The sequence below is a fragment of the Carassius carassius genome, chromosome 16 (genome assembly GCF_963082965.1).
Source record: "Carassius carassius chromosome 16, fCarCar2.1, whole genome shotgun sequence".
In the NCBI taxonomy this organism is placed as follows: Eukaryota; Metazoa; Chordata; class Actinopteri; order Cypriniformes; family Cyprinidae; genus Carassius; species Carassius carassius.
Window position 1 is genome coordinate 33,003,643 of NC_081770.1, and position 26,025 is coordinate 33,029,667.

At 35.8% G+C, this 26,025-nt stretch overlaps 1 protein-coding gene across 2 annotated transcripts; it reads left to right on the forward strand.

Moving 5' to 3' along the window:
* The first annotated feature begins 247 nt into the window (after positions 1–247).
* On the forward strand, positions 248–25,202 carry elavl2 (ELAV like neuron-specific RNA binding protein 2). 2 transcript variants are annotated; one of them, XM_059569905.1, is made up of 8 exons: positions 248–479; positions 12,805–12,894; positions 17,293–17,533; positions 18,965–19,068; positions 19,151–19,304; positions 21,225–21,450; positions 21,534–21,572; positions 24,462–25,202. In XM_059569905.1, the coding sequence occupies exons 2-8, from the start codon at positions 12,823–12,825 to the stop codon at positions 24,790–24,792; spliced, it is 1,167 nt and encodes a 388-aa protein (XP_059425888.1). In that variant the 5' UTR covers positions 248–479; positions 12,805–12,822; the 3' UTR covers positions 24,793–25,202. The 2 variants fall into 2 exon arrangements, with proteins under 2 accessions (XP_059425888.1, XP_059425887.1); XM_059569904.1 differs by having other exon boundaries at positions 253–479; positions 17,290–17,533.
* Positions 25,203–26,025: the final 823 nt, after the last annotated feature.

Below are 26,025 nucleotides of genomic sequence, written 5' to 3' on the forward strand. Positions count from 1 at the left end.
GAGTTCAACGCTGCAAACGAGGCCTGAAAGAAACCCGAGGAAAAAAAAACACTTTTCAATAATTTAATCGTATCAACCGTGATCTAATTATGCAAGGCCATTGTTTTGGTTTCTTATCTTGAATTTGGGGGACACATTTGTTCATTTTAGTGGTATTTTTAACATCCGACCCTGATGAAGACTTTAATGAAGAACCATCCTCATGTAAAGGCGCGAGACTGACTGGTGCAGCTCCTCGCAGCAGTACGCAGTGTGCAGCACGCGCACATCTCACCTTGATCCGCAGCACCTGCGGCTCCTCATAGGTCCCGCCCCCTCGCGTGCCACGGTTCAACCGAGAGCGACAGACTTGCCACGGAGCTCCGTGATTGGCTCAATCACATGCCAGTTTATTTAGAGTCGCCGTTTCCCGCCATCGCCCCCCTTAATGCGCGAGCGCGCTCATCAGCATACGCCATTAATTTATAAACCGAATTAAGGTAAGAAAAATGCTTTATTTATCTCGTTTTCTGTGTGTTACGCGTTTCTCAGATATGCTGTGTTTGTTGGAATGAGCGCGTTTTACACTTGTGTCACTTTGTATGAACTTATAGTAATTAATGTTCCGGCAGTTAGTGTTTATAATGTTTACAGCCTCATTATTATATTTCTACACTTAAGTTTACTGACTAAGTGTTCTGTTTCTGTAGAAAGTTAATTATTTGCAAACTAAGTTCGTATGTTAACATAATAACGCCGTGAAATCATTCGGTTTGTCTATTTAACGTTACCGACTTACACAAGTCTAAAGTTAGTTGTTTTTACACTTTTAGTAACTTAGTGTATGCTTTTGTTTAACGTTACCAGAGTGTTTTTTTTTCTTGTAAGTTTTATTTGCTTACAATAGAATTAAGTTGGCGTTTCCTTTTTAGAGTTCGCATATGAGCGTATCCCCGTTGATGCTCGTTAAGCTGATTCGCCGGTGACCTTTGACCTCGCAGGCCGTTAATAGTCTGCAGACTAGGTGATGTTTTTTGAGATATATATATATATATATATATATTTATTTTTATTTTTTTGTGCGTTTAGTTCACGTGGTTGAGTTTCCTTCAGCCTTTGCGTGTTTGCTCAAATAATCATTCAATGATCATCGCTTTCTGATGACCGGGGTTTGTCAGTATGGCTTGTTCTGCAGGTCAGTGTATGTATTCTTGTCAAGCCTAACCTATCTTGGCATAGATTTAAAGACCGTTTGACCACCAGTGACGCAAAATTCGTCTTTTAATGTTTTAAACATTTAGTTATGTACAAACTGCAGTAAGTTATGTTTGCTTCAGCTGTGAGTGTTCCTCTTCATTGTTTCCATTAATTCACTCTGCATCAATGTTAAGCTCTGATCTGACCCGCCCGTTTCAGTACATGGAGTCTCAAATGATCTGATGAGTGGAGTAAGGTGTTTTTGATTAGGGGAACCTCGAAGGCTTCCTCACACTTGGCATTGACACACAAAGACATGAGTGTATATAGATAAGCTTTAATATACCCAACTCTTAAATGGACTTGTTTTCCTTTTGAACTCCGTGTGAAACTATATGAATTAAATTCAGTTGATCTGAACCAGGTTTTTTTTGTCAACTCAAGATTTATTCTGCAGCGCTTTGTTCATCTGGCTTCATGCCACAGGTGTAGAAAACACTGACATGTTTTCTCAAACACACATAATTGCATCACTTTTGTGATGTTATTCTTTTGGTTCTTTATAAATTTGAATGTTTCAATAGCACTTGCATATTAAAACAACATTGTGTCATAGTGACTTCAGTAGTATATAAATCTCTTAGTGAATATTGAGCATCAGCCTGTGCTTATTTTGAATCGGTTTTGATTCAATTTCAGTTGAGCTATGTGTATAGCTCTTTTAAATCCAGTTTATCCACCACATAGATCCAGTGGACTGTGAGTGATAATTTCAAACCCGTGTGATTTCCTTTCTTTCATGTGTGGAGCACAAAAGATATTTGACGCATGCTGTGGTCCAAGCAATGATGACCCTTATGTTTGGAGTCACACAGGTTTGAATCAAAGTGAGGATGAATGAATAAAGATGTTGGTTTATTTTTGTCATCATGACTCCACTTACTCTTTTCTGAGCTTCTTCCTGACTCTGTAGTTTGGTGATCACTTGATTACTGGTTCTGTTGGTAATTTCTCAGAGCGGTGGCTCCATGGTGGGCGGGATCTATCCACAACCACAGGTGCTATTAAATACATTTTTTTTTTTTTTTTAAAAGATCGCTCTGATTTATCAGATGGGAAGCTTATTAGAAGTAATGTTTGGTGATGCCTTTATTTGTGCATAAACTGATAAGGGTTGGTCTTGGGATTTAGATATAAATGTAAATTGGATCAGTCAGTAAACCGCTTCCATCGGCGCTGCGGCAGCAAAACACTTGCTCACATTAAACATTTTTATGTGATCATTATGACCAGTACTTAATTTGATCCTGCTGCTGGAACCTGTTCCTGGAAATGTCAGATTTTTGCATTCGGATAGAGCCATTTCTTTTCTTTTGTTTAAATCTGGCATTTCGCGACCGTAAGAGAGACTGGCTAGATTTATTTGGAGGTTAGTGCTCGCGTCTCATTCAACACAAGTCCAAATGTTTCCATATTTGCAATGTATTTGAATGTTAAACCATTATTTATCATGTAAACTAGACTTGTACTTTACATGCAGTCGGAATAGACAGAATATAGACAGAGAAGATCATCCTCTTCACATGAGCAAAAACGTCCTTGGCATAACAGCAGATTGGCTCGGTACACTAAGGCTACGTTCACACTGCAGGCTGAAACGACCCAATTCGGATATTTTTTGCCCCTATGTGACCTGTATCTGATCTTGTCATGACAGTCTGAATGACACAGATCCGATCTTTTCAAATGCGACCCAGGCCACTTGGGTATGTGGTCCTGAATCCGATACGTATCCGATCTTTTGAAATGCGACCTCCGTCTGAACGCCCAGGCCACATGTATCCGACCCGTATGTCATTGATATGCTACAAACGTCATAATTCTGCGTTGAAGTAGGCGGGAATGAGAAGATAAACAACAACCATGGCGGACGATGCTGCTTAAATAATTTTAATATTGCTAAACGAGCTCCGCTGTTGACTACACTGTTGTTGACATCCATGTTTAGCTACTTCCGTAAACAACGAGTGACGTCGTTGAGCGTTGAGTACTCTTCTGCGCATGCGGGTCACTTCTGGGTCATTTCACGTTCACACAGGAGATCACAAAAGGTCGCATTTAATTGGAAATGTGAACAGCCTTGCAAAAAAAATCGAATTTTAAAAAAATCGGAATTGAGCATTAAGCCCTGCAGTGTGAACGTAGCCTAAGGTCTATTTAAACTGGTCCAGTGTAACCTTTTATATGTTTGGTTTGCTGTATTTTATTTTAATAATGAACAGACTGCGATGTAAGTTTGAATTGTTAGAATATGTGGGCAGTGCGATCGAACAGCTGAGACATAAAAAATAAAAATTCCCTTTTTGGAGTAAGATTTAATCCTCAAAAGTGTTTACTTTTATTTGTGCGCGCACACAATAAAAACTGAAGATTTGTGCTCTTGTAAAATAAAGCAAACAAACAGAATGCGAGTTGTCATCCTTTCCTTTCTGTCAACTTGTGAACTTATGGAGCACCTCGCCTCACTTCTGGTTTAAATCTGTTATCTTAAGTTTATTTTTCGAAAACAAATTGTTGTTTTTATTTTCGGCTATTACTTAGGCTGTACATTTTCCTTAAAGCATCCCATTTTGTTCCAGGATTTAAAAGATTATGAGAAGTGTAGCATAAAGGATTTGTTTATTAGAGGAATACTAGGTTAGCCAGCAAATGTTACATTGCGAACCATGCTTTTGGATGCCGTTCGAGCCCAGATAGTCTTTACACATGGCTTTGTTTTTAATGTTCTGGTTTGCCAGTTGGTCACGAATTTCCACAAATTCAGTAATATTTAGGCATTGTTAATATTCTTAAATCCTCACTGTCTAACCCTCTAATTTCACAGGTTTATTTTATTTTCCTGTGGTAAACATGCAGGAAGGGAAATTAAACATTTCATGGCCATGAATCAGAAATTTGTTCGATTTATTCATTTTTTTTTTTCTCATTTCAGTTAAATCATGGGTTAAGGAATAAAATGATTGAAACAAGGACAGTTTCCACAAATTTAATAAGTCATAGGAACGAATTAATAAAGAATGAATGTGTCCCGCAGCCCTGCAAGGTGCAGAGGAAAAAAAGTTACTTGATTTAAATATAGCAAAACATGCTAAGACACCTCATCCACCGCAACACCATTTTCACTCACCGCAACAATTTAAGGCCAGTTGCGGTAGAGAGAACCTCTTTTTCTGTAATGAGAATTTAATCATACAGACTATTTTTAAATGTATATAATGAGTTATTAAATTAAATATTATTTAATAACAAAACAAAAAAGCTTAAGCAAGGGCTAGGGTGACCAATTTCAGAGAAAATGTTTATACCAACCCACCAACTCCCAGGAAGGAGAGAGACATTATGGGTTAGAGGTGACAGCAGGAGTAGTTATCAAAAATAGTTGGGAAGCCTACACAAATGTTGGTGCATCCATCATTATGAGGACTTTCTATGAGTGTAATGATTTTTATACTGAGCAGCAGAACTTTGTGTGTGTGTGTTCACTGCTGTGTGTGCACTTTGTATGGGTTAAATGCAGAGCACAAATTCTGAGTATGGGTCACCATACTTGGCTGAATGTCATATTAGAATAATTTCTAAAGGATCATTTGACACTGAAACCTGGAGTAATGATGCTGAAAATTCAGCTTTGTCACCACAGAAATAAAATTCTGGTTTAAAAGTATATTAAAAAGATAATCACTTTATCATAATATTACTGTTTTACTGTAGTTTTGATCAAATAAATGCAGCCTTGATGAGCAGAAGAGGCTTTAACAAACTTGTATTTTTTATTATTGATGCTAAACTTTTTATAACATTTAAAAATGGAAAAATGCAGCAGTTTTAAATTATAATTAAAAAACAATTATTATAGAATGGTTAGGGTTAAATTGAAGGAGAACATCTTTATGGAAAAAAGAAAAATATATTGTGAACCATCCTTTTAGAAATGAGCGATTTTGGAAAAACTTTAGATGTTCACACTTGGGTATACTCTTTACCAGAACCAACTCTTTCAGTAGCCATAAACAAAAAATCCACTTGAGTTATCAAAGACTACATTCCCACTGTCAATGACTATTAAATAATAATTATTACATAATTATATGATTATTACATAAAATATTAAATAAAATAAGAAACATTATTGTGTAATGTATTGTGAATAATTTTCAAATAATAAAACAAAAATTACAATACTATTATAAATGTCTTCTTTGTTTTCTAACATTACACTATTAAGTATTTATTTTTGTGGAAAACCACAGGGTGCCCTTTAAACTGCTTCTTTGCTCACAACAATATAATATTCTGTATTCACAAAACCTTTTTTCTCGCCACTAAGAGTTCTCCTTAACAGCAGTAAAAGTCTTTAGGTACGAGTTTTCTCATAAAACCTATTCATAAAGCAGCGGAGACAGAATTTTATTAAGGAATGGGGAGAAATTTTAGCTAAGAAAGAGTGAGGATGACCTTTTTGGTAAGGATGATGTCAGCATGATTACTAACTACACCCACAGTGATTGGCTGATAGGGCATGGGTCTCTGTCAGTCATTTTATAATAGAAATATTGTAGAATGAGATATGGTGCCATAATCAAATAAAGATGTTGCAATATTCAAATAAAGTTTTTAAAATATAGGCTGCTAAGTGTCACTAATTAAACGAGCATATGTTCAGCTAATTGTCAGCCTCAACATGTCTGCATCTTATAAATAATTGTTATATGTATAAGCAGCCTTTTAATTAACAGACTAGAATTATTATGGCTGATATGACCGTAAGATTTAGTACAAAGGTAAAAGAAATCCAAACTGGATTGCTGTGTAAACAGCCATTTTAGGATTGTTTATGATTTGGTCTTTGTGATTTACGTGTCCTCTTGACTACCACTAACTTTTCACAGATTTAAGAGCTGATTTTTACATAAAAACACTTTGTGAAGTACTCTAAGAACAAAAATTTGGGAGTTCTAAAGATGAGAAGTTAGGAGCAACATTTACAGTAGTCTTAATATATTTTGTGAAAATGGCCCCTGGCGTTTTTACCCTGTTATCTAGTTTTTAAGCACTGCAAAATAATTTATGCCAAAATTATCTAATTTATTTTCTGCATTAATATTTGTTTGACTATACCACATACTTAATATGCCTATTATCATTACCGAAATCATGAACCTCATTTCCGTAACCTATGTATCATTACTGCAACGTGTTCTTTTAATATTTAGAAAATTGAAAAATAGTAGTCTGCTTTTAAATGTATGTACAGAATCTATACATTGTTCCTTCAGGTTTGCCACATCATTTTGAAAATATTTCAGTTTTTAATGAAAAAAAAATTACAAATTGGTCGCACAGAACAAAACAAAAAACAGACATTCCGAGACGGAACACACATTTCAAACTAGAGTAGCTGACTGTAGCCTTGTTTTATGTGATCTTAGCATGCTTCCTAAATATCTGCAAACATGTGGTACTTTTATGCTTTATTGCAGTCAAAAGAATACATAGAGCACCCTTTAAAGGGGTCATCTGATGCAAAACTCATTTTTAGATGTTGTTTGAAAACAAATGTGTGTTGGCAGTCTTTGTACACATCCACCCTACAATGATGGAAGTCCACCCAGTGTTTTCTTTTTTAATTCCAAATATTTAATATCTCCTTTCTCAAATCAAGCTGTTCTCCGATTCTTGGCTGTGTGACCTCACACAGACCTAGGCCCCCCCACAATTGCTATGGAAGTAAAGTAATGACTTATGTCTTTGAAACAAAAAAGCATGCTGAATAGCACTAACTGAAAAATAATGCATTGCATTAACAGTACTTGCATTTTAATGCCTTGAATTTCCAGGGCTTGCATTGTTAGGTCCTGAAATTTAATATAGTTGTTCGTTTAAGCTGTGAAAATTTCAATTCAAAATATTTCACACACCTTTTCATAATTAAAAAAAAATCAATAATTCATATTCACGTCCAAGGAATTCACTTCTAAAATATTATATCGGTTAACAAAATGTATAATATGTATAATACTGGATGTATAATATTCCTCAGGCAAATTTCGGTCCATTTTATTTCACTTTCCAAATTCGCTTCCACAAATTCAGTGGTTAAAATTCGGCAGATAATTCGTAATAATTACAATTATACAGTAATACAGTTACAAAAACTGATCTGCAGAAATTAAGCAAGCGCTAAGCAGAAGTTTTGATTATCGAGGCATGTGGAAAAGCTGATTGTGCGTATGTTTATTTCAACATCTTTGCTGTTACCAAGTAAGCAGCATTCAAATGAGATTATAATGGTGTTTTACCCAACACTGAAGTACAGAACTAACATTACATCTAAGGAAGACATATATTGGTTTCGGTTGTTTAGTTTCCGTGACTTTGTGTCATGGCTTGTGCGTCGCTGTGCTGTAATACTGGGGATCCCCTCACGTCACACTCCAGGATTCCCCAATAACGAGTAATGCTTCTCAGTCAAATAATACTGTGATATAAGACCTCAGATCTCACAATACATTTTATTGATGATTAAGCAAACTATATACAGGCAAGCAAAGGGGTCAAAAAGAATCCAATGCGCTGCATTTTCTTTATAATTGATTTCCATTACCACTGATCTATAAAGTCGACAGTCACACAAGGATATCAATACCATGATTAGTTTTAACAATATGCAACCAATTAATCTAGGTATATTAATTCTGAAAATGTAAACTGAAGAAATTATTGACGTGCTACTGCACCCAAGGGACCGTCTGACAATTCCACTGACTGGGTTAAAAGGTCCAATGTGTTTTAATTAAAATTTTAAATAACAGTCAAATTCTTAATCTTGTATTTCTAATAGTGATTTTCTACAGGTGAGATTTTGCCAATACCTCCCTTCATATATTTACAGTATACAATTATTTACATATTAAAGATCCCTGGAAAGGGTTTTCATGTTCCAACAGTTGTAGTACATTGCTAGATACAAGACTGACTTACTACAGGTTAGATTTTGCCAATACCTCCCTTACATTACGTACAGTACAAACATTTCTTAAAAAAAAAAAAAAACATTTATCCAAAGGGATTTTTTCATGTTTCACAGATTGTACTAGTATGTTGTTAGTTACGTAGTTCATGTAAATTGCTAATATCTGCCTTATAGTGTATGTGCCATTCACAATTATTTAAAACAAAACAAACTCCATCAGACCCCAAAAGGGATTTTTCATGTTCCAAATGTTGTATTATAAAATATTGATGTACTTTACGTACAGCAAGGGAGGTATTAGCAGAAATGTACCTATGGTATGTCAGTCTAGTCACTAGGAATGTACTACAACCTTTGGAACATAATAAAATAATAAAATAAAATAAGAATTATGTGAATTACAGTAATTTCTTATGAGTTATTATATGCTGTATATACAGTGAGGAAGATATTGGCAAAATTTCAACTGTAGCAAGTCAGTCTGGTCACTAGCAACATACTAGTAACATACAACATTTGAACACGAATACCCCCATTTAAAAAAAGTTTAAGTATTGTAATGGTTTTCTTAAAAAAATATTTGTGTAGTGTCCATATAAAGAGAAATAAGTTATTGGCCATATATATTTAGTCAGTTTGAGTAAATTATTAATTTATTATGAACTGATTAATTTGAATATATTATTGTACTAAAGTTTCGTTTTGAGGTAAATTTGCAGACGGTCCCTAAAGGATCTTAGGCAAATATCAAACATAAAACTACTGCGCTTGGTTTTCTTTTTACAAAAAAAAGGTTTAAATTTGGTGAAACTTTGTGGTTTGTGAGGCTCATCTGCTTAAATGTACATAACATACAGTAATACAGGTCCTTCTCAAAAAATTAGCATATTGTGATAGTTCATTATTTTCCATAATATAATGATAAAAATTAAACTTTCAAACTTTCATTAGATTCATTTGCACACCAACTGAAATATTTCAGGTCTTTTATTGTTTTAATACTGATGATTTTGGCATACAGCTAATGAAAACCCAAAATGCCTGTCTCAAAAAATTAGCATATTTCATCCGACCAATAAAAGAAAATTGTTTTTAATACAAAAAAAAGTCAACCTTCAAATAAATAATTGTTCAGTTATGCACTGAATACTTGGTCGGGAATCCTTTTGCAGGAATGACTGCTTCAATGCGGCGTGGCATGGAGGCAATCAGCCTGTGGCACTGCTGAGGTGTTATGGAGGCCCAGGATGCTTCGATAGCGGCCTTAAGCTCATCCAGAGTGTTGGGTCTTGCTTCTCTCAACTTTCTCTTCACAATATCCCACAGATTCTCTATGGGGTTCAGGTCAGGAGAGTTGGCAGGCCAATTGAGCACAGTAATACCATGGTCAGTAAACCATTTACCAGTGGTTTTGGCACTGTGAGCAGGTGCCAGGTCGTGCTAAAAAAATGAAATCTTCATCTCCATAAAGCTTTTCAGCAGATGGAAGCATGAAGTGCTCCAAAATCTCCTGATAGCTAGCTGCATTGACCCTGCCCTTGATAAAACACAGTGGACCAACACCAGCAGCTGACATGGCAGCCCAGACCATCACTGACTGTGGGTACTTGACACTGGACTTCAGGTATTTTGGCATTTCCTTCTCCGCAGTCTTCCTCCTGACTCTGCACCTTGATTTCCGAATGACATGCAAAATTTGTCCAGAAGTCCAGTGCTGCTTCTCTGTAGCCCAGGTCAGGCGCTTCTGCCGCTGTTTCTGGTTCAAAAGTGGCTTGACCTGGGGAATGCGGCACCTGTAGCCCATTTCCTGCACACGCCTGTGCACGGTGGCTCTGGATGTTTCTACTCCAGACTCGGTCCACTGCTTCCGCAGGTCCCCCAAGGTCTGGAATCGGTCCTTCTCCACAATCTTCCTCAGGGTCCGGTCACCTCTTCTCGTTGTGCAGCGTTTTTTGCCACACTTTTTCCTTCCCACAGACTTCCCACTGAGGTGCCTTGATACAGCACTCTGGGAACAGCCTATTCGTTCAGAAATTTCTTTCTGTGTCTTACCCTCTCGCTTGAGGGTGTCAATGATGGCCTTCTGGTCAGCAGTCTTACCCATGATTGCGGTTTTGAGTAATGAACCAGGCTGGGAGTTTTTAAAAGCCTCAGGAATCGTTTGCAGGTGTTTAGAGTTAATTAGTTAATTCAGATGATTAGGTTAATAGCTCGTTTAGAGAACCTTTTCATGATATGCTAATTTTTCGAGATAGGAATTTTGGGTTTTCATGAGCTGTATGCCAAAATCATCAGTATTAAAACAATAAAAGACCTGAAATATTTCAGTTGGTGTGCAATGAATCTAAAATATATGAAAGTTTAATTTTTATCATTACATTATGGAAAATAATGAACTTTATCACAATATGCTAATTTTTTGACAAGGACCTGTATATTGTATTAATTAGATGCCGAATTTAATAATTTAATATCTTGAGGCAATAAAAGACGTTAATGTTTTATATATATATATATATATATATATATATATATATATATATATATATATATAAACATGCAGTTTTTCTTGTTCCGTAACTTGCGTTCATATCCTCATCTGTCTGTATATAGTTTGTATCATCAGTAAGATGTGAGTGAGGGAAACCGCGTGAAACCTTAAGCGTTCGTTCATATTTTACATCTGCTTAACTGTCTATATAGTTTGCATAAAACCTGTATTGTGAGACCTGAGGTCTTATATCACATTATTAATTGATTGAGAAGCGTTACTCGTCATTGGGGAATCCTGAAGTGTGACGTGAGGGGATCCCCAGTATTACAGCACAGCGACGCACAAGCCATGACCCAAAGTCACGGAAACTAAACAACCGAAAGCAATATATGTCTTCCTTAGATGTAATGTTAGTTCTGTACTTCAGTGTTGGGTAAAACACCATTATAATCTCCTTTGAATGCTGCTTACTTGGTAACAGCAAAGATGTTGAAATAAACATACGCACAATCAGCTTTTCCACATGCCCCGATAATCAAAACTTCTGCTTAGCGCTTGCTTAATTTCTGCAGATCAGTTTTTGTAACTGTATTACTTAATCCACCTGTTGCTTTGGCCTTATTTAACAGCTGCTTGCACCACCTGCTGGTGAGCGACTGACAGCAGATGGGGATTATGCCTCTGTGCTCTACTGCTATTCCTGCAGCTCCCGGATGTGAAAGGGCCTATTATCTGCCGAATTTTAACCACTGAATTTGTGGAAGCGAATTTGGAAAGTGAAATAAAATGGACCGAAATTTGCCTGTCGAATATTATACATCGTATTTTTAAACCGATTTAATATTTTGGAAGTGAATTCTGGAACGTGAATATGAATTAGTGATTTTTTAATTATGAAAAATCAAACAGGATTTTTTTCACAAAAGTGACAACCCAAGAAAGCAAAGTAAGCGTTCTCTCATTTGTAGGTTGCATTGATATGTAGCGGTGGATGCAAGTAAAACAGTACCTCATTTTTTTTTCTCACCTGAAATTCATGCAATAAACATGTTCTTGACAAAGATTTCAATTTGTTTGTGGTCTATATAGCCTGCATCAAAATGAGGTTTGCAATGATGCGCCGAAGGCACGGGTTGAAGACCCAGTCAGTGACGCCACGATATGCTAATTTGTTTAAATTCATACCGACATCATCACTATCACAAAAATTTACTTTTTTTTACATTGAAACTTTAAAAAAAAAAATAGACCGAACTACCGACCCTTTTTTTTAAAAAAAATTACTGTTACTGCAAACCAAAATATTTTTAAGGATGGCCTCAGCATGCTTTTTTGTTTCAAAGACATAAGTCATTATTTTACTTCCATAAATTGTTGATTGACCTGGCCGTCTTACCTTAGACCCGGCCTGAGTGAGCGGTCACAGATGTAGACAAGAAAAAGACTCCAAAGCAACTGAGGTTGCTGTATGTAATTAATATAGCAGCAGTCATTTAATCCCAACATCTGAGCCACTGGAGACGCTGTGGATTACTTTTGTTTTTGAAGGGAATGCATCCCGATCTACCTATATGCGTCTATGTTTGCGCAAATCATTCATGATCCAGCTTCACCAACAGAAGTAGTGCCTATAAGGGGTTTTTATGAATCTTTGCATAACGCATTTACTAATAACGTGCTAGTTAGCAAGTTCTGCGTCTCGTCACCCCATGGAGGAGAGGGGCGGGGTCAGCAGAGTTCATTAGCATTTAAAGAGACATGCACCGAAACGGGCTGCTGTGTGCAGAGCTGATTTTGGCAAGGTAAAAGGGTTTTGTTTTACACTACCATTAAGAAATATTAACCAAAGTATGTTATAGACTTCTCATTAAGACCCTAAAGAATCATATCAAATTGAGGAAAATGGGCACCCAATGACCCCTTTAATATGGCTAAACATTTTTGTGCTAAAACCTTGCAGGTGTGTAGAGGATTGAGTGAGCTCCCTTTCTCTCCGTTACTCATGAGTGTGTGAGAGTCACAGTGCTTCCCTAAGTAGGGAGCTGATGGTGGAGCAGTGTGCGTGTGTAAGTGACTGACTCTGATGTGCTCTTGTTTGCAGACGTCCTCTCCAGCCATCATGGCAGTCAGGCTCTGTGATGTGGCTTCTCTCCTGAGAAGTGGCTCGTGGGCAGCCGAGCCGTGGACTGGGGTTTGTGGGACTTTTTCTTCTTTCATCACTTTCAGTCCAGTATTTCAGTGCTGATTGAGTTCTTGTAGGACAGCTGCGTAGAAATGAATTTGATCAACTGTCAACTGAGCAAATATCAGGCCAAAAGTACCGTCACAACCAAAGAATCCAGCAGAATAATTGTTCGGATGAGTCATTTGTGTTTGTAGGGTGAAGTGTTTGATTCATTTTAGGCTGTGATGTTGATCTGACAGTAGCATGAGAGAAGTTTTCATTTTAATTTTGTATTTTTATATTCCCATTTTATTTATTCATTTTTTCTGGCATTTTCCACAAATATATTGGGTTTTCAAACTTTTTGGAGTGATTCCCATTGTATGTACTTTTTAGTTTTTAACCATGTTTTCCAGAAAATAAGTGGCACCAAGTCAGGAAAAAGTTTATACTGAAAATAAAATGAAACGTTAAAACAGCGGGAAAATGTCTTAAAAAAAAAAAAAAAAGCTGTTCGGGAGTGTATGGCTTTAAATGCAAATGAGCTGCACATTCCCGCCCTGTCTCCAGGAGAGTCTCATTAAACATTAAACAGCCGGTAGAAGCAACATAACTGAGAGCGAGGGAATCAGTGTTCGGCCGTACATATGGGAGGCCAAATTTACTGAAAGTGGGACGAAACAGAGCAATGTTACAGAGCTCAATCGCTGATCAGTTAAAAAATGCTTATTGTACGCACACAAATACAGTCCAAACGCTAAGCACTATAATATCATGAAGGAGTCTGGAGTGACGTGCATAACTCCAGACTCCTTTGTGATATTATAGTGCACGTATTTGGGTAGATTTTGAGGTGAATTATCTTAAAATTAACTTAAACTAAAACTTAAAAATTTAAGTAACACACTGCGTCCTCAGTGGCTCAAATGTTGGGAGAAAATGAAGACTCTTTATATTCAGTCTAACAAACCAACACAGAGCATCGGGATTGCTTGTGATACATTGTTTACTATACAGTAATCAAAAAGTAATCTAGTAGCTTTGTACATTTACGGTTGAACCATTGTCACATGGATTATTTTACCGATCTCCTTGCTACGTTCCTGGACCTTGATCGTTGTAATTACGTTGCTGTCTATTGAAGACTCTGAAAGCTCTCGGATTAAATCTAAAATGTTTATTTGTGTTGAGGTCTTACAGGTTTAGACGACACAAGGGTGAGTGATTAATAACAGAATTAAAATATTTGGTGTGAACCATCCCTTTAAGTGTTAATGAAAAGCATGTTAAGTGACTGAAACTAGATTATATTCCTTTTATAGCTCTCACAGTACTTTGATGAAACGCACCGATTGGTCAATCAGTGCTGCTTCAAGCTGAACACATCTAAACAGTCTTCAGAGGAAGCATCAAGTCAACGCTACAGTGTTGCCAGGGCTGCGGTTTGGGGAAGCCCAAAAAAAAAAAAAAAAGTGTATTTTACCCCTGAAACTCGATTTTTACTAGTGATGTGCGTTATTGAAGAAAAATGTGATAAGCGATACCTTGTTTAAAAAATTCAATATCCGATACGATATTGCTTAAAGTGTGTAAAATCTATTTAAATAATTAAAAATACTTAAAAATGAAAATTATACAACCAGTTTTTCACATTCTTTTTTGGAAAATAACTACTTGTAGTTATCTGTTAATATTAAGCCACAAATGTTGTTAGCTTTGTCATAATTATTACAAGGTTGGAAGTTCAGCAAATCAGTCAGTATACTACTGTGATTGTAGATGTTCAATCAAAATGTAATTCATGTAAATTCATGCCTAATTTCATATAAAAACATATAAAAAATGATCCAGAATCATGCAGTTCAATTCTGCCAACACAATATTAGATCGATTTAACAAATGTTTATCTAATGTTGTGTTTACAAAATTGAACTGCATGATTCTGGATCCTTTTTTTTTTTTTTTTTTTTTAATGGAAGTTGTGGTTCTCATGATTTTGAAGAAAAAACATTAGACATTTAAACAAAATCACATGTAGTTTATGAATTAATGGTTTAATGACTCACTCAAGATGTACTCGTTTCATTACTGGATGAATCTGCTTGAATCTCTTTTATAATTCAGAGACGAATACATTTTAACGGCCCCTTTTCGCCACCTACTGGCATAACAATGTAATCGATAAATATTCATTTGATGTTTGAAATTACTTTCAAAAGGTAATTTACTCTCTGACAGTTTATATCTGAACTATAAATGTTTGTCCCAGTACTTCTGTGATTAAAATGTTTGTAACTAGTGGTTGACCGATATATCGCCAATGCCGATATATCGGCCGATATTTGGTATTTTTCAAATATCCGCATCGGCTGATAAGTTTTTGCCATATTTTCTTAGTGATGGATGCTATTTACACTAAGTGCAAATAGCTGATTTTTTTTGTGATACGTTATGTACAATAAGTGCAAATAGCTATAGATTCTATTTACACTTAAAATTTGACTACTTATTGCAAATAGTGGCAATTATCTGCACCTCAGTATTGTAGTACATTGTAAAACAGTATGCAATATTAACTTACTGAGTGTAAATTTGAATCTTTAATTCAAATTATTAAATGAATCCCACCTTATTGGGACAATAAAGTCCTCCCTACACCTATCCTAACCCTACCCGATACTTTATTTTCAACTTTTTGATTATATTCTTCATTTTCATTGAAAATAAAAGCTTTTGTGATGGGATTTGAAATTTGAAAAGTTAGAAAAAAAGTTTGCCCAAAGACGGATTCAAACCCAGGTCGATTGTGTCTATATGATTACGTCACACGTTTTACCATCTGTGCCACTGGAGCTGGCGATTGTCAGTTGTCTTCTGCAGTCTTGACTAGCCGAATCACACGTTGGTGGGCGGAGTTGGTGTAAATGGCTTCAGCCAACAAGGCGGGCTATTTGCACTGTGTAAATAGACACTCTAAGGTTTTCTGTTTGGCTGATGTGTTCGCGACAGGACTTTTTTGACGGCGCTGAGAACGGCAGCGCATGAGCGTGCACAGTGCTCACACCCTCATTTACGGTCATCGTTAAAAGTTCTGTTTAATATGGGTAAAGGTCTAATAATCAGATAGAACGGTTAAAGGAATTAATGTATACAGAAAGTATTATAACGATTGCTTGTATATTATTAGTAATAGAAAGGCAAACATAATACTTTCTCGTTTGCCGTCAGCATTAAGCAAATATGCATATTTAAATATTCGTGTTCTCTGCGTGACAGTCAGTCCATGTGAATTGAATGTTTTAAACTTTAAACTTGTGATTTCAAAGTATGCTGTGCTGTATGCGTTTGCCCACTGTCTCATTCATGTAATTTTCTCTGTGTGCTGTATGTAAAATGAACTGAACTGATTCTGTTTAGTGAATCAAAAACACATCGTTGGATTCATTGTGATTTACTTTTAACCAGGGCTGCAAGATATATCGAAATATCGCAATATGTATATCGCAAGGGCGTGCAATATTTGAATCATTTTTCAATAGTAGGCTACTTAAATCAAAACGTTGCAAAAGGTCTAAGTTTTAGTCTGACGCATATAGCAGATAATTGCTTGACGTTAAAAAGAGATAAGTGCAATAAATTGCAGAAAACAACTCTTTGCCATCTCATCTTGCTGTCTGACTTGCACCTGAAGCACAGTCGGTTATGTTTTAAATGAATGTAAACGGCTGAGAAAGAAATCAGATGTGTATCATTATACTGGATCCGTGCGGTCGGATTTAAAGGGACAGCAGCCTATTAATACGTGCTGCTCTGTCACTAATGTTAATCAAACAACAAAACGGCTATAACAAAGATTAATCTAAATTTAATTCATACAGTGGACAATGTGCGGTGTTATTTTATACTTAATTATTACATTTCTGTACCTGAATACTACGGTTTATTTTATCTATGTTTATAAATTGTGTAATTGTTTTTCTCTTTTTGTAGGTTCACACTAATGTTAAAGTGACATTTTCTGATTTGTGACATTACTTATGTCACTTTCAGAAGTTATAGTGATTCTTTTCAAGAAAGAATGTGAAAACTTTTTTCTAAAAAAACTAATTTTAATTGTTAAATATTTTAAATATAATTTAAATTGATTTTACACACTTTAAGCAATATCGTATCGAATATCGCATTTGTTTTTCTTTTTCTTTCTTTTATCAATCAAATAATTTGATTTCATTTAAGTTCACCTTTTCCTAATGTACCACACATAATTCTTTTTGTATAATTTGTGGAATTATCAGAGAGAGTTGCTTTCAGGAGCAAGCAGAATAGAGATTATTATTACTACTACTACTATATGACCATATTCTACATTCTAAATAATCTGGTGTTCCGGTTTTTTCACTTCCTGTGTGTTTGCATCTATAGCAGGTGATCGCTGCCATGGAGACGCAGCTGTCCAATGGGCCGAGCTGTACCTCCAGCAACGGTCCCAACAGCGTCTCTAACAACTGCACATCACCTGTGGAGATGCCCAACGACACGGAGGACAGTAAAACCAACCTGATCGTCAACTACCTGCCACAGAACATGACGCAGGAGGAGCTCAAGAGTCTGTTCGGCAGCATCGGAGAGATTGAGTCCTGCAAACTTGTGCGGGACAAAATCACTGGTATTCATGGCTGTCTCTAATCATTTTTGACCAGTAGAGCTTTTATGATTCAAATTGATGATGTTGGAGAGCAGAGCGGCCAATGGCTGATATTTAAAGCTAATAATATCACACTGTTAACTTAAGGATAGCTAAAAAAAAAAGCTTCAACTAATGTATTTGCAGAAATATTAGAAATGCATATTTTTTTAAATGATTCTAAAGGAAAAAATATCTAAACACGTATACGAGTAATTTTTACACGTTAATGATATATATCACAATTAGGGATATGCAGGTATCAAATTTTCCTGTTGCGATTAATTACTTTTATCATGGTATATGGTATTATCACAGAAATTTAGTTTAAAATTTAGTTTAGTGGTCATAATCCAGTATAACAGGTTAAAATTTTTCTTATAACAAAAATAACTGAACATGTAAATACAATAAAGCAATACAGAAAAATATATAGTTTTACACAGATTAAAGTGCAAAAGAACTATAAAGACCCATAGGTATCACTTTACAAGAAGACCTCATTTGTTAACCATTAACATTCACAATGAGCAATAGCTATATTTACTACAGAAGTTATTAATCTTTGTTAAAAAGTCAACGTGTTATTAAATATCGGAATACCTGAGATTAATGAATGTTCAGAAGAATTTTTAATTGGCAGTTTGTTAACTAACGAATTAATGTTAACTAATGAAGCCCTAATGTAAAGTGTGAACGGACGATAAAGAATCAATGTTGCAGTCCAGATTAAAATGGAAAAGAAAATTAAAATTAGAAAATAAATAGCCTGTTAAGTCTAACTAAAGTATTTGGCGCTGTGATGAACACCATAGCGAATCCACAAATCTGAATGGCTATTTAAAATTATTTAAATATGTTTTAGAAAGTAGTGCAGCTGCTTCATTTATGGGGTTTCCAGAGTAAAGGCTGCTTTTTTTGGCAGTTTAGCGCCATCTGCTGTCAGAGAGTGAATGTGCTTTCACGTGTTCCTCGTGTGCTTCTCATGCGTGCTTGTTTACATCAGAGAGCACACGCTCTTTCGAGCAGCATACAGCTGTGTTGTGCATTTTGACCAGCTGATGGGAAAAGTATTCTTAAAATGCCTTCCAAATTCTGAATAATTTGTAATATATAATGATTCTCTTTATTTAGAAGTGCCCAGATAACAATATAGTGCATATTGATTACAGTGATATTGCATTACCGAATACCGGCACATGTCTAATCACAATATAGTTAATTTCCCTCTAAGGTCTTTCTGATACGCTGAAGTTGTATAATTCTTATCATGAGTGTCAAAACAACAAATAAAACTAATAATAGCCTAAATTAAAAATAAAGAAAAGCTCACAGAAGACAAGTAAATGCTCAGTGATTATAAGAATAAATAAGAATGTTCATAAATCCTCAGCGGAGTGTTTGTGTGTTTAGGTCAGAGTCTGGGCTATGGCTTTGTGAACTATGTAGAGCCCAAAGATGCAGAGAAAGCCATCAACACTTTAAATGGTCTCCGACTGCAGACTAAAACCATCAAGGTAAGGTCTATCTGAAGTGAGGCTGCTGTCACAGATACTGCTCATGTGTGTGTACGTGTACTAAGTTTGTGTTTGCGAGTAGGTGTCGTTTGCTCGACCGAGTTCGGCCTCCATTCGAGATGCTAACCTGTACGTGAGCGGTCTTCCTAAAACCATGACCCAGAAAGAGCTGGAGCAGCTGTTCTCTCAGTACGGCCGCATCATCACCTCCAGGATCCTCGTGGATCAGGTCACAGGTGAGATCTTTTAGATTGAAACAATGGCAACTGAGGCTGTCAAAATGGCCGGAAATCTACATTTGAATTTTGTAATTAAATAGTAGCAATAATCAAATTTAAAAGGCATTATTTCAGTTAGGGTGAAGAAAAGCTTTAGGCTTCACTTCGAGCAAAATATTACTAATGCACATTTATTTAAAGCAATAAAATAAATCGACTATCTGTGAAAAAGTGCATAATTTAAGTGTTTACACCAGTTATAATTAAAGTTGCTTACACAGCATCATGTATTAGGAATATGCCGATGATATTTCCATGGTGCATTTAACAATGCTTTTATCACTGTGTACTGTATTATCAAGATATTAGTGGCAAAAAAGTGTTGTCATGATGCAGTGTAACAGGTTTAATAACTTTTTTCTTATAACAAAAATAACTGAACATTTAAACGAAGCAATATGCAAAAATCTATAAAGTAAAAAAAAACGACACTGATTAAAGACCAATCACTTTACAATAAGGTCTCATTAGTTAACATTAGATAATGCATTTACATTCACAATACGCAACGGCTACATTTGCTACAGAAGATATTAATCTTGGCTAAAAAAAAATCTTTATTTTGAAGTGCCCACGTTAAAAATATTGTGTATATTCATTGTCATTAAATATTAATTTAAAAACATGAAATGCAGTGAGGTGTGAGGGGGGGGGGGGGGCTTTCAAAGTTAATTTTACATTGCTTTCTAAACGAGGCTCTTGTGCGAGATATGAGTGCAAGGGTGATAAATGTACCCCTAGAAAATGAGCAAAATGTGTTTTGTGTGAACTGCTTGGTTTCAGTTTTAACGTAAACCTCTCCACATTGATGTAATCTTTTTCTGCAAAAAACGCAGCTGCGTTGCATCTAGTGGCTTCAACTGGACAGAATAACAAATACATAATGCAACGATATTTGTCACATCTTGTGCGCCACTGAGCACATAAGGCTTTTTTTTTTTTTTTTTTTTTTTTTTTTATAACAAAAAAGAAAAACGTTTTTGGCCTTTAAATGTTGATTTTATTTTTTTCATTTGACGAATACTCCTTTTCTTTTTTTCTTTTTGACAGCCCTAATGGCAACTATGTCCTATAACCATGAGAATCATTGTGAATATAATTATATAATAGTAGGGCTGGGCCATTTTGCAAAAAATGTAAATCTCGATTTTTCCAGAACGTTTGAGGAATTTTTTTTTTTTAACTAGTCAACTTGAAATGTAACTACATCATTATTCAAGTTACTTTTTTATATAAACCCTCTAGAAAAAATTATATTCCAAGTGCAGCACATGAAGTTGTCAACAGGATATAAATCTTAATTAAATCACTTGTTAAATATCTAATGTTATAATGTTATTGTTATACAACAACATCGTTTATATAAACTTATCTTGTACATAATATTGTGTTCAGAAATACAAGGAAAATTATTCTAGAAAAATCTCAAAAGTCAAAGTAATTCAAAATGACTGAAGGTACAACACCAGTAGACTTTTAACTATAAATGTTCTGTAAAAACAACCGCAGCTTTCAGATGGTCACCATGATGCAAACATGAAATATCAGACATGTTTTTTTTTATTTGATTGCATTGCTTTTCTATTGATTTTTTTTTTCTGTGTAAACATGGATGTGTTTGACTGTTGCGCTCGTATCTTGCAGTGCATGAAACCCCATTCTAAAAACACTGCGCTCAAGTTAAAAGAAGTTCACTCCCATCTTCTTGCATGTTTTACCTTTTCCACTGCCCACGTCGCATCTTTGTCAACTAAAGTGCTGTGTGTCACACACGAGCGGTTAATCACGTGCACCATCATGCGGTTGGATCGTATTTAATTTAGCCAAAACCAGATCCTAGTCTTGTCAGATTGACAGTATATTTTTTGTGGTGTTCAGGAGTGTCCAGAGGTGTGGGCTTCATTCGATTTGACCGGCGTGTTGAGGCTGAGGAGGCGATTAAAGGGCTGAACGGACAGAAGCCACCGGGTGCCACCGAGCCAATCACGGTGAAGTTTGCCAACAACCCCAGTCAGAAGAGCAGCCAGGCGCTGCTGTCCCACCTGTACCAGTCACCCAACAGACGTTACCCAGGACCGCTGGCGCAGCAGGCCCAGAGATTCAGGTACCCACAGACACACACTCACTGCGCTGGAGCGGACTCTGACCCGAGTGTGGCTTCATCGTGTGTGTGTGTTTGTGTTTCAGGCTAGATAACCTGCTGAACATGGCATATGGAGTCAAGAGGTAAGTTAATTTGAGCTGCTGCTTGTGGGAAGTCTCTTAAAGCAGTGAGTTTGGGATTCTTAGAAATGGCAGGGCTCCAGACTATCTATGCCTAGTATCATACATTTGAAAAAATAAATAAAAATAAGGCTTTTAAAGTGGAAGTTAAAGTCACTAAACTAAAAATGTTTTTATTTTGATTACTCAATTACGGTCACTGCTATCATATAAAAGTAGGCTGACTTGTAGGTTTAAAATTCCACATGTTAGGGCTGCTCGATTATGGCAGAAATCATAATCACGATTAGTTTGGTCAATATTGTAATCGCGATTATTTAACACTATTATGAGGGGGCCATATGACCACACAGCATGTGATAAGTGCCTTATTCAGACAAAGAAACACTGACAGCAGAATGGAGTTATTAGAGACTAAGGTTGTCTATGTAGGATATAATGTTAAACATTCAGTATTAACGCATGTATAGCTGACGTGCGCGAGCTGATAAAGCACGCTGAGTGGATTGAGCGTGCTGTGGCGGAGATGTGCAGTACGTAATGGTAAAAACTAAATGGTAAAAAGACTATTTATAGCAGCATTCACTATAAAAATCATTTATTTTCAACCTTATGCATACATGACTTTCTGGTGAAATTTAGCAACCTGTGTGTAATGCGCTCGGCAGTACGTCACTACTGTCCCTCTCGTTCTGCACCAGTACAAACACATGCATGCGTTGTTTCTCTTGTTTTTCTTGCTTGAGAGTTTCTACATTATATGTGTGGCTTTGGAATATAAATCATTGCACATTTCAGATAAAAACAAAACGCGACTTCTATTTGTGCAAATATCACTGGAGATTTATAACGAGTGGTTCCCTTCATTATTACAGCAGAGCCATCATTACAGTACCAAGTCGCTGCAAAAGAGCAGCTCTAATGCTGTTCAATTACAGATGATGAACCATAGAGCGAAAAAATAAACAAAACCTTGTTAAATGTAGTTTAATGGGCATAATTAAGAACGAAAATAACCAAAGGATATACAGTCAAACCAAAAATTAATCGGAGACCAGATATTTTATTTTTTTACTAGTGGGTGCAGGACTCTAGTCTGACAAATTATACCCAAATATCCTTCAAACAGTGGACTATTATACAAAACTTTGGGACCAAAGATTATTCATACCAAGTCTGGGGAAAAACTGAAAGTTCAGGTTTGCGTGTAACTGGATGAATGCATGCCTAGGAGACTACAGACAGTCATTAAGGCTGAGGGTCGTCCGACTTAGTGTTGATAGTTGTGTTAATACGGTCACACTAACAGCGGTCTGAATAATTTTTGGTTGATTATAATCGATTACATACCTTTTGTCATATTTTATTACCATCTTCTAAACTATAGAGAATAAACTGTGATAATGCGAAATGTTGAAGGTGTCTGAATAAATTTAGATTAATCTTTTTAATAAATAAAGTTAACCAGCTAACATTATACACGCACTTCTGGTTTCTGTACCCAATATTTATAAAATGTACAAATGCAATAAAAATATCGGTATTGGTACTCCGTATCAGAAAGTACCGAAAAAAGAGCGTCTGTATCAGGCAAGTACCGAAAAAAAAGTGGTATCTGTGCATCCCATATATAATCTGCTCAAAAAAATAAAGGGAACACTAAACAACACAATGTAACACACACACATATATCTTAGACATGTTCACAAGTCTCTGAGGTCCAAGTTACATCAAGTCTTTGTTCTAGTTATTAGCAACGGTTCTTTCAGCTAGTTGAGGCTAAATTGGTTTTGAAATATGGATTTCACAATATGACTTTCTCAAAAACTATTATAACATAAATTTAAGATACATTAGAAATTAAAAAAGTTGTCAATTTATGGTCAGGCAAAATGCTACACATTTCTTTGTAAAATTGAAATGTCAAACAACAAAACTATTGAAATTTAAAATGTATTGGTCTCCCAAACGAACCCCCAAGATCACATACAAACTATATACTATCATAATGGTGTGTTTATTAGCTATGTTTCATGTGTAGAAATGATTCTCTGGGTTTGCTGGGAGCAGAAGCTGGAAAGTAGCTCATTCTAGTCCATACCAGCCTTACCTGAAATTAAGACAATATCTCTGTTTGCATTGAACTCTCAGCTTTGTAACTTTGCAGGTATTGTTTATGCTCTAAAAGCAACATTACACACTGACACTAAAAAAAGTGAAGTCCCAATCAACCACACCTTTAAGACCAATTCTAAATGAAAACCACCTGGTGAACTCTCCAGTTTTAGATGTCAGAATTTGACAAGATTCTGGAAAATACATTTTCTATAAAACTGGTATTTATGAAAAACAGTTTGAACACAAAAACAAAACAAATACACTTCCATAGCTCCGTAAATATTGTGTTCCATTACTTGTGTAATTTAAAAATCGCATATATTAATATACATGTAGCTTTAAATATGAATGTACCACATTTCTGGCTAAATACGGCGTTAACGGTTTGTTTTACTGCAGTAAATCCATGAGGGTGAAGCCTAATACACAAATGATTTTTCTAGTTTTCAGTTCGGTTAAGCATGTCGGTGCAGTTTCATCTCACTAAACTAGTTTAATTAGAGAGACATTTGTGGTTTGTAATGGAGACTAATTGAATAAAATGACAAATTTTACATAATCTATGTGCAGTTTGAGACGTCACTTTTTATAATCGCAGAATCTGTCACTGCAGATCAGCCTGAGCTCAATGGCATAAATGTGTAAAGATGTAAATGAGTATGTTTCACACTACTGAGGAAAACCGTATAGATGCTTGGCTGTATACTTGTTTAGAAAAAATAGCTTTTATTGTGGTTTTAACTGAAATACAGTTTTTGTGTTTGTTTTTGGCAGTAGATTCTCACCCATGACCATTGATGGGGTGACCAGCCTGGCAGGCATCAACCTCCCGGGTCACGCCGGCACGGGCTGGTGCATTTTTGTCTATAATCTGGCGCCGGATGCTGACGAGAACATCCTCTGGCAGATGTTTGGCCCGTTTGGTGCGGTGACTAATGTAAAGGTCATTCGAGACTTCAACACAAACAAGTGCAAAGGATTTGGATTCGTGACCATGACAAACTACGACGAGGCTGCTGTAGCTATCGCTAGTTTGAATGGGTACCGGCTCGGCGACCGGGTTTTACAGGTCTCCTTCAAGACAAACAAAACACACAAGGCCTGATTGTGTGACTTTATGCAAACATGACTTTACATAGATGACAGAAAATATTTCATGTTGTTGTTTTTTTGTTTTTTTTCTTTTCTTAAAATATTTTATGTTTTAAAACATGCGTTTAAAGATTTAAGTAGAATAACCGCTGATTGTTTAAGTTTGTTTATTTGGTGTATAATGTTGAAGGTGACCTCCATGAGGCTGAGATGGAGAGCTTTCCCGTGTCGGTGTTCCCATCTCTCCTCATGAGCGTCTGCGGTGCAGTCCACTGCATGTGAGTGCATGAATCTTTAGTTGAACTTTTTCAGTTTTCTTTGTGCTAATGCTATCTTTATGTTAAATATTTAAATAGGTATAAAACAAGATGTACATGTTCTTTTCTGTTTGAAATTTATTTTGTTTTTATTGTTCAGTAGTACATCAATAAACATGTTTAAGGGAAGACATTCTGTATTTTGGTTAATGCTAATTTGTTCTTTTTATTGTACCTGCTAGGGCTGCACAATTTTGGGGAAAATAGTTTAACAACAATTTGTTGTTAAATTAAAATTGTGATGGTAAAAATCTTTTTTTTTTTTAAACAATCAATCTGTTTTTCAGCTAAATTTGTCGTGGTCACGTAAAAAAATAGCAGTACTAATGGATTAGAGCATGAAGCAAGATCAGGAGTCATTTAAAATTTATATGCCAGCAGTTACGGAATCAAAAATTAGTTGTTTGTCATGACAAATGTGTGTAATTTGTGGACAAAAGTTTTATTAACACCAACACATAACTGTTCTAAACAAACACAATTACACATACAGTTCAGTGGGGAACATATTTATTTTATCCCCTGCTGATTTTGTAAGTTTGCCCACTTACAAAGAAATTAAGGGTCTTTTTCTTTTTTTTTTGGTAGGATTATTTTAATGCATAGAGGCAGAATATCAACCAAAAAAATCCAGAAAAACCACATTATATGATGTTTACAGATTTATTTGCATTTCAGTGAGTGGATAAGTATTTGATCCCCTACCAACCAGCAAGAATTCTGGCTCCCACGGATTTGTGTCTCCATGTGGAACACAGATTAGTCCTGCCACTTTAAGATGCTCCTAATGTCAGTTCGATAGGTGTAGAAGAAATCTGTCCATACAAGTGGGTGTGCTAAATTGGAGCCTAAATCATCAAAATTAAAAGAACCGAAGACTTTAACTACTTCAGTCTGTGTGCATTGGATTTAATACACAATTTTCACAA

Bases quoted from the DNA above. Each gene is read 5' to 3' on its own strand.
- elavl2 (XM_059569904.1), top strand. From the start codon at position 12,823: ATGGCAGTCAGGCTCTGTGATGTGGCTTCTCTCCTGAGAAGTGGCTCG. The intron at 17,534-18,964 runs GTATTCATGGCT...TTGTGTGTTTAG, and splicing joins TGTGCGGGACAAAATCACTG to GTCAGAGTCTGGGCTATGGC. The intron at 21,451-21,533 runs GTACCCACAGAC...TTTGTGTTTCAG, and splicing joins CAGCAGGCCCAGAGATTCAG to GCTAGATAACCTGCTGAACA.